General features: G+C 46.6%; 1 protein-coding gene across 1 annotated transcript in view; it reads right to left on the bottom strand.

Moving 5' to 3' along the window:
* Positions 1-491: 491 nt before the first annotated feature.
* The window catches only part of COL22A1 (collagen type XXII alpha 1 chain), a 325869-nt gene continuing 309392 nt past the window's right edge, over positions 492-16968 (bottom strand). The window contains exons 58-64 of the mRNA XM_055348666.2: positions 16919-16954; positions 14302-14346; positions 10914-11093; positions 9099-9165; positions 6281-6463; positions 3695-3772; positions 492-1698 (exon numbers count right to left, since the gene is read on the bottom strand). Coding sequence (XP_055204641.2) covers positions 1511-1698; positions 3695-3772; positions 6281-6463; positions 9099-9165; positions 10914-11093; positions 14302-14346; positions 16919-16954 — 777 coding nt within the window. The 3' untranslated portion in view covers positions 492-1510. The remainder of the gene's footprint in view (positions 1699-3694; positions 3773-6280; positions 6464-9098; positions 9166-10913; positions 11094-14301; positions 14347-16918; positions 16955-16968) is intronic.

Genomic DNA, 16968 nt, shown 5'->3' on the forward strand with positions numbered 1-16968 from the left:
CCAGAACAGGGGATCACACAAAGGAAGTTCTTGATAAACATCTACTGCATTAGTCTGTAAGTGGCTAATGGCTTGGGTGAATGGACAAATGAATGAATGGATGAATCAATGGATCGATCAATCGGTCCACCAGTCAATCTGTCAGTCAAGAACAAATGCAGGAAGAGTACTGGTGAATCATTTGGCCTCTAGATGCAGTTTAACAGGACAGGTTCTGCTAAAACTTTCCAACTTGCTTCACTCCCTCCCCACTGTGATCCAGCATAAATGTGCACATCTAAATGTCTGCTTCCATATGAAGGGAGGCTAATGAATGGCCCTGGACTAGCTCAGTCAGGCACACACATTCACTCCCTCATTCATTCACCAGGTGGGCTGAACGTGTGGACTCTGTGCTACGGTTCTCAGAAGAAAAAGATACATCCCATTGCTTGAGGAGTTCACATTCAGGTGGAAGTTGAATATAAGAAATCAATCATCAAGAGGAACTCAAGAGAAGGAAACTTGGATTTATTGAGCACCTGTTCAGGCAGGGCATGTCGCATACACACATGCACTTGATGCCATTTATTTCAGAGACAGAGCCGCCCTGGAGATACAAATTTCCCAGCTCTGGTCAGTGCCCTGGCCAACTGCCCATCATTAGGGAAACACAAGTGGATGGTCACCACATCCACTTGTTTTATAATTAATATAATTGAAACCAACAAGAGGAACTTGAAGGGGCCTTACCCACAGTTTAGAAGACAAATTAACACTCAAGGGCTGCCTCTTCAACATGGGTTTTCCCATCTTTGGCCAAGACATATGATCCCACAAAGCCATTGCCAACGCACAGACATTATTTCACTTCTGTGAGCTTAGAGCACTGAGGTGGCTGGAGTGCACCCTGAGGGCTGATTCTGTGTTCTCCAAATGCACGTCCCATCGGGAGGTGGGAACATTCCTCATGGTTGCAAATTCTTTCTCTTTCTGCTTCTTTACTCTCTCTGGACGGTGGTGGTGTTTGTATTATTTCTCCCTGGGTGATCTCCGGGCATGACTGAGAATGAAGCCCATTGGCTCATTTTCTTAAAGTTTTTCTTTTGAAGAAAGAGGTAAATTTGCCAAGTGTCTGGTCAGGGTTTTGTAGCACCAAGAGTTTCCTTAAAATGGGCAGTTACACGTCAGATGGGGGCTGTCAGAAGAATGAAGAAACAATCTCCTGCCCCACGAATCAAGTTTTCCCAACTTTAAAGGAGTGGAAAAGAACTCACAAAGCATCAGCATATGAAATAATAATAATAATTAACAACAACAATAATATTAATAATAATCTGACCGACCGGCAGCGTCTGTTGGATTTAATAATTTTGAGGTCTCTCAAGAAAATAAAACAAAAAGCAAATGATAAAAGAAAGGAAAAAAAAAGGAACACATGGCTGAAGTCTTTCAAGACCTCTGGCTTCCCATTGGGCTCTGAGTTCAAGTTTCAGAAATCCACTGCAGTCTTCTGGCTTTCCAGAGTCCTCTAGGGACCCTTCACGTTACCCGGCCGGGCAGCAAGGCTGGCGAAGTAGGCACACTGGGAAGGGTCACATTGGCCTGGGGGACCGGGAGGTCCTGGGGGGCCAGGATGTCCAGCTTGTCCTGTCTCCCCTTGAGGGCCAGGGATCCCAGGAAGTCCATCTTTAGCATAGCCAGGTTCCCCGGGTTGACCTGGCCCAAGGAGCAAAAGAAACAGAAGGTGGTTCAAGATCCTTCTGGGAGGGGATGGGCCCTGAACTCACAGCTTCCATTCACTATGAACTCAGGACCTGAAACATCCTCAGACAGAGCATCCCCATGGTCTGGGAGCTCTGAGCAACTAGAGTGGTCCACATAAACACCAGGTAGCAGGAGCACCTCAATATGTAGAAGAAGGGGTTGCTTTAACTATTTGACCTAGGATAGTAATCCAGGTACCACTGGAGAGAAAGAAACAAGGGTATATTGAGACCAGGTAGGGTATATTTCTCCACTGAAGAGTCAGATGAGAGACCTGGCCTTCTGGGTTCTTACATGACTCTAGGGAATGAGTCTGAATGGAGAGTAGACACCAAGTCCTGATCATCAACCCTCAGCCCCAATTCACATGACCTTAGAGACACCTGGTGACATTCCATTGTGCAACATCCAACTTGCTCCAAATCTGTATTTTCTCAGCTTTATCTACACATTAAACTTGAACCACATATTTGGATTACATTAAGCTATTCTGTAAAATCATGGCCAAACACAACATCTAGGATGCAAGTAAGTGACACTTAAAATAGTCCAAAATTGAGACCCAGAAAATATTGCCTATAGACAAACTTCTATCCTTTCACTTAGTAAGCATCATAACATCACATATAATCAACCTATCTTTCTTCTTACCTTTGGCAACTTGGAAGGTCAGTGCTAAGCCTTGTGGTTAACCCTAGTAGTGACATCCCTTCTTATGTCTTAGTAATCGTCTTATCAGAAAATATCATATAAAATAAACACAAAGAAAACTTTTTACTTAAAAAGATCTGTAGATATTTCATTAACTCTATTAATGCTTTGGTAATAGCTATTTAATCTATAATCCTGCCTAGATCAAGTTTTGAGGCCTCAGTGTTATTCATTCCTTGGGCTAAGAGCCACTGAAATGGGATAATTATCTCACTTCCACATTGGTACAGTTACTTCCTCCTTTTAAATGGTTTCTGTTCTGCCATTTACTCTTTATTTGAAATTGCCTTCTTTTAAAAGTTATTCTTAATATTGTAAGCTATTTGAAAATAGGTGAGCCATAAAAATAAATATTTATAATGTATTTCTAATTATCTTATCTAATGAAAATAATAATAAATATCCACTTTAGAAAATTTGGAAAATCATGAAGGTATAAATACTAAAATCGAAATTCTCTATAAGATCAATATTCAGATTTGACCTCGGGCAAACACAGAAATTAAAGTTAAATAAAAAATAGAAGCCTCAAAAGTCAAATTTCTTCTACCTTCTACCTATACATCTAATTTTGGAATGTGATTATTGCTGCATTGCAGAGATCTTCCAACATGGCTACTTGGTAGCATGACCAACTTGCCCCAGTTTTCTCAAGTCATGTCTTGGCTTTAAAACTGAAATTCTCAGTTCCCAGAAACATCCTCAGCCCTGGGACAGCTAACCACCCTACCACTGGGTGAGCATTCCCCAAAACATACTCTGAGAAATACTAAAAGGATATTAACAACTGCATAGTGAAAGAAAAAGGACTTCTCTTTCAAGTGAATTTCGAAAGTGCTAGGTTAAACAAAACAGACACATTTTTTAATGCGAGAGTCCTTAGCACTTATAATAGTGAATGTGCACCAGAAACGTCTGAAAGAGAAACACAGTCCCCAGCAGTTCCTGATTTAGCCCAAGTCAATTTTTTTTTTCCAGGACCATTTCATGAAATTTTAAATTCGCGGGATACACTTCAACAATTCATAGAATACACTACAGTTTTCTTAGTAAGTCAAGAAGGTCGTATTTTAGAAATATTTAATGAAACCAAGTGAGTGATCTCTGTCTCCTCCTCATCTGTAGAGCCTAAGCCCTCCTCTCCGCTCACTGCTGAGTCCTGTGGGGCCACGGGCAGGGGTGCTGGGTCTCCAGGGTAGCTCACACCCTACCCCTGAGACTGCAGAATGAGTCATACCTGGGATTCCAGGGGGTCCCATCTCGCCTCGGAGGCCAACTCCAGGTGCACCTGGGTCACCTTTGGCTCCTCGCTCACCTGGGAAGAAAAACATGCACTTTTGATGGTGGAGACCCCCGGGGAGGACAGAAACTGGTCATCCCACCTTGCGGGATGTGCAGGTGCAGCACTGGGCTGCTGTGGCGTTCCAGTCTAAACCACCCTGTGCACACACACTCATGCCGCACAGGACCCCAATTCCCATTCACACACTCATTCACACACACACTCCAGCACACACTCACATTCAGAAGTATGCACATGGAATCACCAAAATAAACACTCCCTCCTAAACACATATCTACATATGAACATTTGTTCAAGCACGTATCTACCCAATTCCATACAGACATATATATATTCAAACCATATTAACAACTGTATACATACACTCATATTCACATACTGACTCATTCAGACAAATGTACACACCTACACACTCTCTCATATGCCGTACACACAGAAGTCCACATGCATCTCCTCTTATATGTCTATGCTTCCTGTGTTTTCAAAGCATTGTACCTGAACCTTTATCAGGAAGAAACTGGATGGTATATAACCAATTCAACACGCACGTGGGCATGCGCAGTGATAAGTAACACACAGCTCTACTCTCAAGAAGCTTGAAATTTAATAAGAGAAATCAAATAGGGCAAGAAGAACATTCTAGTATGAAACAGAATGCGATAAGTACCATAACAGGAATTTCAAAAAAAACACTACAGACATGCAGAGGAGAGAGTGATCCATTTTCTCTGGGAGGACACTTGAGATCATATTTGAATGAAGATGGTGGAGATTGGATTAAACTGTCTCTCACCCTTGTTTTTTAAATCAATCACTTGTTTTGCCATATTGTTTCTTGAATATCTGCTGCATGCAGTGTATTTTCTCTTGTAACCCCGATTGAAATTCTGCTGGTTCACGGGGACTTCAGACCATTCATTTTTATTGTTATAATAATTGTGTTTGGTCAGTATTCTGCCACAATCTGATGTTCTCTGTTTTATGCTTTCTTATTGACATTTATTTTATATATTTTGTTTTATAAAATCATATGAGTAGGACTAGAATATACAAATTTAACAAAAAGCCTTTCAAGTAGGAGAAACATTACAGGAAATGGATAAGCAAATTAAGAATTAGTAAGAAAATGGGAGATCAAAAGAGGACAATGTTAGAAGTATTCATCTCCCTAACTCCAAATCACTCCAGAGCAGCTAAAATGACACCACATGCTCCTTTCCCTGCCCCATGCTTACTCCTAATCGGACAGGAGTGAATTATGCGGCTGGTCTCCTGTCTTTTACCTTTATTTGAAATTGCCTTATTCAAAAATTGTTATTAATTATATAAGCTATTTGAAAGCAGGCAAGCTTAAAAAAATAGATAAAATATTTTTTAAACAACCTTTCATAAATCATTCTACTATAAAGAGACATGCACACGTATGTTTATTGCAGCACTGTTCACAATAGCAAAGACTTGGAACCAACCCAAATGCCCATCAATGATAGACTGGATAAAGAAAATGTGGCACATATACACCATGGAATACTATGCAGCCATAAAAAAGAATGAGTTCATGTCCTTTGCAGGAACACAGATGAAGATGGAAGCCATCATTCTCAGCAAACTAACACAGGAACAGGAAGCCAAACACCGCATGTTCTCACTCATAAGTGGGAGCTGAACAATGAGAACACATGGACACAGGGAGGGGAACATCACACACCGGGGCCTGTCGGGGGGTGGGGGTCAAGGGGACAGAGGGCATTAGGACAAATAACCTAATGCATGCGGGGCTTTAAACCTAGATGACGGTTTGATAGGTGCAGCAAACCACCATGGCACATATATACCCATGTATCAAACCTGCACGTTCAGCACATGTATCCTAGAACTTAAAGAAATTTTTTTTTTTTTAAAAACCTTTTGTTAAAAAAAAAAGTTTTTAAATTTATTTTTTAATCCTTCCTCTCTCTCTCACATCTGTCTTCCTGCAGAGAGAGTAAGTGTTCTGCTGACACTTGGCTTCTTCTGACCTGTTTGCCACTGTGTGATGAGTTAAATCATACGGCCTCTGCCCTTTGAAGGAGAGACCTTCTGTTGGCTGGAGCTCTGATGTCCTGATAAGTCACTGCCTTGAGACCTGGGCAGTTAACAGCTGTTTTGTTCCAATTTTAAGGCTGGCATTTAATCTCCATTGAGATTAAATGTCTTATTCCTCAGTGCTAAACTCGGTGGAGGAAAAAGGAGGCATGTTGTTTACCTCCCTGAAACTTGAGCAGCGGAGATGGAGAGAGAACAAGAAAGTAGGAGGGAACTGATTCAATCTTCCTAGCAGAAGCATAATTTTGTAAAAATGTCAAGCATGAAAGCCTCTTATGCATATGATAAAATTATATGATGCCAAAACTCTGGGTGTTACCAAGCTACAGGGAATGAGAGTGGCATGAATAATGCATGCAGTGCCACCTCCAAGCCCTGTTCCTTCTCCGCCCTCCAGGAGTACACGGAGTATATCTCCTCCAGGTCTTCACTCACCTTTGGGACCTATGGGTCCAGAGGGTCCTTCCAGACCCCCCTGCCCAGGACGACCTGGCTCCCCCATGGGGCCGGCCCGGCCTGGAAGCCCATCTTTTCCAGGGGGCCCTGGGGGCCCAGGTCTGCCTTGAGATGACTTCATGTACGCTGGGGGCATCTGGGCCAGGAGGTAGGCGAGTTTGGCTGTGAAGTAGAAAAAGAGAGGCATTTCATGAAGAACAGATAGTGGACATAGGACAGGATGGCTACTCACTGCCAACTCAGAACCAAGGGGCCAATAATAGCTGCAGAAACAACATCAATGACACGTCACATGGCACATGTGCAGCATTTGTATGGGCACCTTCTGATTGTGGCTGGCCATGGGGTGACTTAATCAGTAGTGACCATCGCTGCCCCTGGAGCAAGTCTGCCCAGGCTGGGATCCCAGGACAGCCACGGACAGCCAGGTGGCCTTGAGCAAGCTACTTGACCATTCTCAGCCTTGGTGTCCCTTTCTATGCAATGGAGACAAAGAAACCGCACCTACCCCACTGGGCTGGAATGAGGATGGAGTAAGTGAGATGATGCATGTGGAATAGTGCCTGGCACTTGCTAAGTGCTCAGGAGATGCTGGCTGCTACCCCAGGGGCAGAACGATGGAAGCCATAGTAGCATGGACAGCAGTAGCAGCAGTAGCAATTGCAATGGTCAGTTGGGGAAACTGATGCTGGGGTGGAGGAGGTAAATGGCTTACACAAAACTATGTTGGTCACTTTTCCTCTCCGATGTCAGAGTCCTCATCTATAAGCTAAAGGGCTGGACATGATGGTCACTGGAGATCCTATACATCTAAAATGTTAATATGACAGAACTGATTAAAAAACCCAGAAGTCCAGTGCTGGTGTGGCAGCCTTTCAATGTGACAGGGGATATATGCGCATCTGATGGCCACCAAGGGCAGTCTTTGTTTGCCATGCAGTCATGGGTAATCAGACCCAAACTGCTATTTTGCAGACAGTGTGACCAAAACCAGAGGCTGGGAGGCTACCCAAGGCCCCCGGCGTTTGATAGGGAAACCAAGGTAGAGTCACGCTCTTCTGACTGCCTGGTTGATCAATTCCCAGAGTGTCTCCCTCCTACTATTCCTCTCACAAGGTGGCAGGAGGACAGGTGGTTGGCTTCTGCGACCTTGACAAATTGCTCAACTTTTCTGAGCCTTGATTTTCTCATCATTAAAGTGGAGTGGATGCTCCTTCCTCAAAGGCCTGTTTGGAAGAAAGGACTCAGCCCAGCAGATTCTCTATCCAAACCATTTTGAAACGGGTCTTGTCTCTGCTCTTGGGCTAGAAATCCCCCAAAAGCAAAGGTCATTTCTGTCACTGATGAATCCAGCATTCAGAAGGTAGAACTCAGAGATCTACACACATGACACCTCAGAACACCACCCACCCATGGTGCCCACCAATTTGGTCCTTATTTCCCTCCTCTCATCGCCTCCTTCTCCCACCCAAAACCCACTCCTTGACGTGTGCTTCAGAAAACAGTCCTTTGCCCTCATTTCCATATAGGAAAAAGATCGTGTTCTTTTTCCTGCATGGAAATGGACTGTGTTCCCCTGGACACTCCAAGAGGACAGGAAGGAGGGCTGTCTTGTTTACAGCTGTGTCCTTGCTCCCAGCACAGAATCTCACAATGGGAGGTGCAAGATAACTGAGACATGATCATGTGAATAAATGTGCCCTTCCCTTTTGTCCTTGTGCTCCGGGAAAGTAGTTATGGATTTCTCTTCTTTGCTGCAACAAGAACTTGTGTGACTTTCTTCTCCTCTAACTTCCTATTGCAGAGGGAATGGGAAAGACTGTTGCTCAAGAGAGTTTGGTGATGAAGAGCACAGAACCTTCAGTGAGGCTGCCTGCCTGCAAATCCTGGCCAGATCTTCCCAGCTCATCAACCTTAAGTTACTTAGCCCCTAATAATTCTGCTTCTAACAATTCTTACAATAATTACATGAGCCTCATGAGATTGTTTGGAGGCTGCCTTGGGTTAACACTTGCAAGTGCTGAGAACTTCACCTGATCTTAGCAGATGCCAACATGTTGGCATGATTACTACTATACTCCTACCTTCCTCCCTCCCTAAGCATCTGCTACGCATAGGCACATGCTAGACCTGGGGACTTAACACTGAGTCAATGCAACATGACGGAAAGGATTTTAGTTCCTTGAAAGCACTAGGCCTGCCTGCCCTGCTCAGGGCCTTCATACATGTTGCTCCATAGACCTGGGGTCACATTTCATCTTTCAACTTGTAGCTTACATGGCCCCTCCTCCAGGAAGCCTTCATTAATCCACTCCCTGGCCTCTGAACTATCTTAGGTATGTTCATCTGTCCTCTTTTAATGTCTGCTGTGACAAATAAAATTTAAGAACTTCTATTGACTTTACTAAAATCGTCTTGTCTATTTGTTTATCTACCTTCTCTGGACTGTGAGTTTCATGAGGCTCATAGCAGTAAATAACCAAACTTCTTTACAGACTAGATAAATGGCTCAATGCACAGAATAAATGATTGATCATAGCAGAGCTCTTTTTGTAGATAGTGAGCTCTCCTTCACTAGAGGTAACCAAGTGAAAGCTGAAGTAGTAGTCCTAGAGAAAATATGTGTCAGATAAAGGACAGAACAGTCTTCAGGGCGTTCCCCAACCCTGACAGTCTACACTTGAGCTGCCAGTCAAGTGCTTTTCTTATTCCAGGATGCAAAAGCATTCAAGGCTGAATGAGAGAACTGCTTCCTGGGCTCTTCTCTGCAAGACCGTAACACAGTCCAGATACTCACTTTCAAGCTGCTTCCCCAGCTCTTCTTGAATAAGCCGACGCAGGGTTTCCATGGATGGAGACTCCCCCTAGGAGGGAGGGAAGGTGGAGTCATTCATCTTCCCAGTAACTTCTGCCACCTAAGAACCCTGAGGACTTGAGAAACCAGGAAGTTCGTAGGTGGTATATACCCACACAGGGAAGCACATGTTCCTAGCCCAATCTTTTCCACAACTCTAATCCCTTCCTCCCTTCTCTGTTATGCAGGCAGCATCATCGCATTTTACACAGCAATCCAGATTCTGGGCTCTCTGAGCCACTACTGCCCTTCCTTCCATACCCTTCCAGCTTATTCACTGGATTTCCTTCCTGCTCAAGCCACTGTGCCCATTAATTCCACTCATATTCCCTTCTTAGCACTGGACCTGGGAGATCTGGCCCCTAATCTCTGCTGCCAAAGTTGTGTCCACCTTTTGGACATAGCCTACAGGCTGCCTTCTATGTGAACTCATGTGGATTTCCCCTGCCTGGCTACTTGGCCACTCTGGTTCCCATGCTCTGGTTTTCCCTGCTTAGGTCCACTGTGGCTCTAAACAACTTTCTCACCAAGTCCTGGTGCTTGGTCCACAGAAGCTGATGAGTTTGACAACCAGAGGAGCAAGTGTTGTCTCCAAGCTCACAGAGTGGCTTGTGATTCTTAGAAGAACCTAGAGGAGCTGTCCTCGGGATGTACAGAGCTGATCCCTTCCTGTCTGACTGCTCCAGGGCACTGTCTACCCCTCAAGGGCAGAGGTCTTACTGTGCTCATCTCTGTAGCCCCATACCTGGCATGAGATAGATTCCATTTCCTTATTCTTTTATTCTGACCAAGAATCTTCTATGTTAGTCCCAGTATTCTCATCACTGCCCATAGCAGCAGGACTGGCAGAACTTGGCAAAGCTCCAAGAGGGCTTTGGAAGTCAGCTGAGTGCTCCAGCCTCTCCACTGACTTGGCCAAGAGACAGGCTCTGGCTGCCTGGCGTCTTTCAGGGCAGCTGAAACCCAGGCTGACCACAGCCACCAGGAACTGACGCGACTGCAGAGCATCAGAAGTGGCAGGGACATGGAGGTCATCCAGACCTGGGCTCTGAGAAATACGAGGGTCTCCAGAAGACCATATGGGCTGCTGAGCAGGAAGGAGTGGTCACATGGACTTCCACCAGGGGAGCTCTGCGTTTATCTTTTTATAGCCCGTGTATGCCTGTGTCATGAGATTGTGTAAAATGAAAGTGCTGCTACTAGAATAAAGGATGTTTAAAGAAAGAAAAAACCATCATCACTCTAAATAAGCCCTTGTTCCCAGCTCTGGAGAAAGAGAGACGCAGGGGGACGAAGGAGTACTCTAGGTCGGCAGATACAAGACTGGCATAGCCAGGCATCGAAATGGATGGTGAACCATCCCACAGTGAAGTTCAGACCCCTGGGAGCTGGGTGTCTTCTCAACTGCCTTTTGCACAAGGTCCTGGGCAGAAGAGTTCTACAGCCCAAGAAATGAAGTCTTAAGGATTCATTACCACTGAGAAGAGGGTTGGACAGAAGAGGGACTATTTTTGGGCATTTCTTAAGCTGGGCACGTTATTTCACTTGATCATCATAAATCAGAAGAGGATTTTGTTTTCCCTTTTTGCAGACAAGGAACGGCAGATTCAGAGAGGAAAAGTAGCCTGCCCCAGGTCATACCTTCAGTCACTGGAAGACTGGGATCTGTAACCTGGTGCCTCTGAAGTCCACACACTTCCCTGGCTCCCCCTTAGGCCCTGAGGAGCCCTGAGTCCAAAGCCATATTAGCATCCTTACCCTCAGTCCTGGAAATCCCGGCTGGCCTGGAGGCCCTGGGGGTCCAACTGGTCCATTCTCCCCAGGTGGTCCTTGGGGACCCATCAGGCCTGTGTGGCCTTTGTGGCCTGGGATTCCAGGGTCCCCAGGCTGGCCTTTTCCACCAGGAGGTCCTTTGTCACCTTTGATCCCAGGATCTCCCTAAGGAGGAAATAAGCATGTCAGCATGTGTCTCAGGGCTGGAAGCTGTACCCCATGCAGCTGCAAAAGGGGTTCCCCCAGTCTGCCTCTTAGATCACTGAAAGGGAGACCTTGGCCCTGGGTGGCCCATGTGTGGCTTGGGGTGAGAAGAGCCCCAGAATCCATCACATGCACTGTCCTGATTGTACAAATGAAAATATGGGGGAGGCCGAGGCCGGCAGATCTTGAGGTCAGGAGATTGAGACCATCCTGGCTAACACGGTGAAACCCTGTCTCTACTAAAAATCCAAAAATTAGCCAGGCGTGGTGGCAGGTGCCTGTAGTCCCAGCACTCTGGGAGGCCGAGGCAGGCAGATCATGAGGTCAGGAGATCGAGACCATCCTTGTTAACCCTGTGAAACCCCGTCTCTACTAAACAAAATACAAAACATTAGCCGGGCGTGGTGGCAGGTGCCTGTAGTCCCAGCTACTCAGGAGGCTGAGGCAGGAGAATGGAGTGAACCCAGGAGGCGGAGGTTGCAGTGAGCCAAGATCGCACCGCTGCACTCCAGCCTGGGCGACAGAGCAAGCCTCTGTCTCAAAAAACAAAACAAAACAAAACAAAACAAAAAACATGGGCAGCCAGGGCAAGATGTTATGACTCCATCATTAGCAAAAATCTTTTTTAAAAAACTAGCCAGGCACAGTGGCAATTGCCTATAGTCCCAGCTACTTGGAAGGCTGAGGTGGGAAGATTGCTTGAGGCCAGGAGTTTGAGACGGCAGTGAACTATGATCATGCCACTGCACTCTAGCCTGCGTGACAGAGTGAGACTCTGTTTTTTAAAAAAGAAAGGAAAAGGAAAAAAGAAAACATGCAAGGCACAGAGACAGAAAGCCACCAGCCCGTCACACAGGTAGTCTACAGAGAACAGGATAAGAATGTTGATTGTGGAATTCCAATCCTATTCTCAATCCCAAGAGTGCAGCTCCTCGGGCTGCCTGGAGAAGGCTGGCCCTGGCAACTGAGACTGATGGTGGAGCTGCTGACCCCTTTATGGCCTGGTTTTGCTCTCTAGAGAGACAGTGGTCCTCTCTCAACAGAGGTGTCTCCCTCCCAGGTCATCTCTCTCTCCTTTCTCTCAGCTCTAGGGAGTTCACAGAGGATTATCCAATGGCCTCCAACACTGCCTAGGGCTCATCTCTCCCCACAGCTGACCCAGAGCTGGAAGTGCAGGACCAATGATTTGGGAACTATGGCAAGCCCAGGGCAGTCCAGTCCTCTGCCTTTATGTGCTATTGTGTGTTTGACCAGCAAGTTCAAATGATTAGTTGGTCTGAAAATATGGCAGCCACATTAATGGCCTCAGAGATAACGGAACTCCATTGCTGGGATGTAGCAGAGAAAGCGAGGCACAGGGAGAAAAAGAAGAGACACCAGATGGTAATCGTAAATGTGTGGCATGGCTGAGAACGTGACCCAAAGCCACAGAAAAGGAAAACAGTGCAGTCAACAAACCATCTCTAACATACGCACTTATATGAAAAATGCAAGGACTGAGACAATAGATAACGTCTGATATGCTCAGAGGGGGGAGGGGGTTAAATACAAGGTAAATGCACATTTATAACACACACCACACACAATTCTGTGTGCACAGACTCCCTCTGAAAAGACAAAAAGCCAAAGCCCTGTGATAGACCCTGGAGAGGAGATGGGGCTGAGGGGTGAGATGGAAGGGGCACAAAGTTTTCATTGCATTCACTTGTCCTGCAATTTTCACTGTTGAACAATGTACCTGTATTGCTTTTAATATTTCAACAATAACCCAAAATCAGTGAATTCAAAAATAACAATTTAGCCAGGTCCAAAGAAGTCACTTCAATTTTCCAAGCGTGATGCATTTCACAGGACGTTGCAATCTCTGCCAGTGATCTTGAATTCAGAGGTCTAGTAAAGTCCTGATATTTGTACACCTGGATGCTAAGGCCCTATCTCATGCGTGGTACAGAATTTTCTATTCATTAAATATCTCACAATCACTTTGTGGTGACAGGACTTATCCCATATTTCAAATGTTCCCAGGAGTACAAAGAAAAGGGTAGTCTAATGGCTCCCTGGCAATGTGCCATGAAAGCACTTAACAGGGAAAAGGCAAGCTCTCCACGTATTGATTAGGTATTAAAGAAGAGATGCCATTGGTGGTCTGAGTTCCTTGGCTCTCAACCAAAATTCAAGCCCATATCCTGCGCCAGTAGCTCCCACGGCTGCCTGAGTCGCATTCTCGGGGGGGATCATCAACGCCTTCTCAGCCACATGTCCCTCATGTCCCTGGCTCCATCGCTCAGGAACCAACAGCCACGGGATAGAGGAATCAAAGTCATGGGAAGGAGACAGGAGGAAGATCCAGGGGGGAGAATCCCTGAGACTCTGCCCCCACTTTTCTCACTCCTCTGGCTGTGGGAGAAGCCAGCCGGCTCCCCACCCACCCCACTTGCGAAGAAAACCGAGATAAATTCTTTTCAGGACCATGGAAAACAAGCGGGGGTGGGCTGGGGGTGCCTGGGACGTCCGTGTCCGTGTCGTGCAACAGTGTGACAGCGTGAGGCTGACCAAACGCAGGATTGTGGGCAAACGAGATGCATAAAGCCTCCAAAGGGAGCAGCAGTCGTGAGTGTGAGAACGCGTCCGCCTTCCACAGGCTCTTCAGCAGAAAAAGAAGAAAAAAAAGTCTTTTCCCCTCTTGTTTTTTGGAGAAATGAAATGTAAAGAAAGGCTTTCTGAGTATAACGCCAAGGCAATTCATTATGGGAAAATCTGTTCCCTTGTCACCTCCAGCGACAAATTTGGCTCCTGGCAAATTGGCACTTCGGGAGCCGAGCCCGTCTCGGCGGGCATTCGCACACGGGGAGAAAGAAATCTGTCAATGTCTCCCAAGGCTTGCCTTTGAATTTCTAATTGTGATGATTTTAGTACTTAAACTGATAACCAAAAAGAAAAAAAGGAAAAAAATAATAATAACATCAAGTACAAACAATACTGGGAGGAAAAGAACCTCCCTTTGTGGGGCTGGTGATCATCCAGGAAAAAGTGAACAAAATCACGACAAGCGGCATGATCCAGGCAGGTGTTTACTAACTGCCTTGGACAAAGGCCAGGCTCAACATCCCGTGGCCACTGTGCAAAGGTCGCGTTCGGCGTGTTCAAGGTGCCTGTGCTCTCCACTCACCCTTTCTCCTTTGAATCCAGGCTCTCCAGGCTTCCCAGGGACCCCCTGCAAGGAGAAAGAAAGGACAGTCATTGCCCCAGGCCCTCTGCACTGGTGTCCTTGCCTTGCTGGATATTCTTCACAGTTCTGCATGCTGAGGACAAGGGACCCTCAAAAGATAGGGTCCCCCGAGGGCTCCTTTCTGATTTATGCCTACATGGTGGGGATGGGGGCGGCACACTGTGTCTTCTCTCCTTTCCTCCTGGCACTGTCCATCTTTGACTGATGGCACCAGCCCTGGGTTGGCCCCTCCAGATTCCTCCCCTACCTCTTGTGGGATAAACCCCACTCCCTTTAACATGTCCAGGAGGCCCTGCACGAATTGTTGTCTTCAACAGGCTGTCACTGCCCTGGATGGCTCTAGTGCAGGGGACAGACAGTTCTGCGGTCTCATGGCCTCTGTTCCTTGTCTTCCCTGTGCCTGCAGCATGCTCCCCACCTCTCTGTCCAGATACCTACTTCCCACCTGGCCTGCAGGTCTCCTCTTCAGGAAGCCCCCCGATCACCCAACATTTAGAGAAGTGGCCCTCTTCTATGTTCCCACAGTCCCCACTCCCTTCTGGAGGGCAGTCACGTCAGGGAACAAGGGACACAGCCCGCAGTGCCCACTGCTTCTGTCATTGTCTCCACCTGGAATGTCTCTTTCTTCCCTCTCTGCCCCCAGCTCCTCTGCCATCTCCTCTGTAAAGCATTGACTAATCCCTCTGGCCAGTGTCCATTCTCACGCATGGGTTACTTTCCTGCCAGCTGACACCTAACTTTCTTTCTCCCCAGATATGATGACCAAGGTATGCTTGTCTGCCTGCCTCTTAGACAGCACACATTTGGAAAGCAGAGCTTGATACTGGGGAAGGAAATTCAGCCCGGGGGCTCTTTTCCCATCTCTTGGTTGATAGACTCTACATTGATTGAAGAGAAGAAAGTCAAAGAGAGTACTCTGGAGCTCTTCTGAGCCTGGCCATTTCAGCCCCAGAAACATTCATCGCAACCCTTTCATGCAGGTGCCATGTTCAGCCCTGAGACCTATGCAGAGGACAGAGATAAGACATGGTCCTCATTCTCACAGAGTTCACAACCTGTCCATGAGGTGGCGGTGGGCATGAGTTGATTCTAACATAAGGCAGACTGATTTAATTGCTGTAACATAATTACCAAAAGCTGCCTCGGTATTCCTGGGTGAATCTGTAAGTTGGGAAGCACAGAGCCTTGAAAGTTGGATAAAATTTAACAACAAAAGGTGGCAGGAAAGGCATTATAGGTGCGTGGAAGAGTGAGGACCAAGCCTTGGATGGGAGAAGGTGGAGATATATTGGGCATGAGGAAGCAGGAGGCTCCCATTCTAAGGGGAGAGCTGGATCATATCTGGAAGACTTAGGATGCCTGCTTAGCCTAGAATTTATTCGAGAAGTCCAAAGAGAATTCGTGGAGGCAGCAGCCCAAGTACTAGCACATGGGGCTGACGCAGCCCTCAGAAATGGGAGCTACGGGTATTTCCTCTTTACCTCATTCCAGGAAGCAGAGGAAACAGTGATTGGGCAATGAATGAATGATACACCCAGTGAGTGGCACCCTATGGCTGGGGTGAGGAGCAAACGCTTTCCGAATATGAAGCTATCCGACTCAGCTTCAAGGAAGTGACCACCTCCCTGCAGTTAAGAACGTGACCCAAAGGCACAGGGTAAAAATGCGTCTTCCTCATTCAAGTGGGAGAATGCAGGCCTTGAAACAGAGGAGCTAATTTCCATAGACCTACTTTCTCTGCATTCAGTCATTCTTCTGTTCATCTCTCATCAAATATTTTTGGTATCTAGTCTGTGCTGGTCTCCTGGGCTACAGCAGAACAGAGCAGGGTGCTAAAACCAAGCATTGTGGGGGGTCTGCTTTGCTTCAGTGTCAAGGAAAGTTGGCAAAGGCAATATTTCAGCTGAGACCTCAGGATGAGTAGGAATAAGCATGGGAAAAGAGAGCCCTTGGAAAAGAACTTGGCATGTCTCAGGAGCTAAGAGGCCAGTGACTGGAGCTTAGAGAAGGAGGGGAGTGGTGGGACTATGGCAGCCTGGATTCCACGGAGAGTGCAGGGGGAGGGCAGACCTGCAGGTTGTACTGCAGTGTCTCCATATGCTTATGCTCTGCAGACCCTCTGTCTGCTGGGTGGAAGACTGTGGAGGGGCAAGGCTGGACAAAGGGAGATCCATTAGAGGATCACTGCAGTGTTCAAGTGAGAGCAGGTGACAGATTAGATTAGAGTCCAGTGGCAGAGACAGAGAGAACTGGACAAAACCTACAGGTATTTGAAGTCAGAGTTGACAGGATTTGTCGATAGCTTGGATGCTGAGGAACAAACAAGTGAAACAGACATACCAAGACGGTGCCCCTGCACTGGCTACATAATTTGTGGGGCTCCGGGCAAAATTAAAACATGAGCCAGTTGTTCAAAAGGCATTAAGAATTTCAAAACAGTGAAGGTAGAGAGTGTTAAGGCAAGTGTGGGCCCTTCTAAGCCCAGGGCCTGAGCCTGCATAGACTGCCCGTTGGTGGTAAAGGGTTGCCAAGGGGTGAGTGGGCGTGTGATACTTGCCTCCTTGCCTGGGACTCCTTTCTCTCCTGGTTCTCCCTGGAAAGCAGAAC

This window comes from Gorilla gorilla, chromosome 7 (genome assembly GCF_029281585.2).
Source record: "Gorilla gorilla gorilla isolate KB3781 chromosome 7, NHGRI_mGorGor1-v2.1_pri, whole genome shotgun sequence".
Taxonomy (NCBI): domain Eukaryota; kingdom Metazoa; phylum Chordata; class Mammalia; order Primates; family Hominidae; genus Gorilla; species Gorilla gorilla.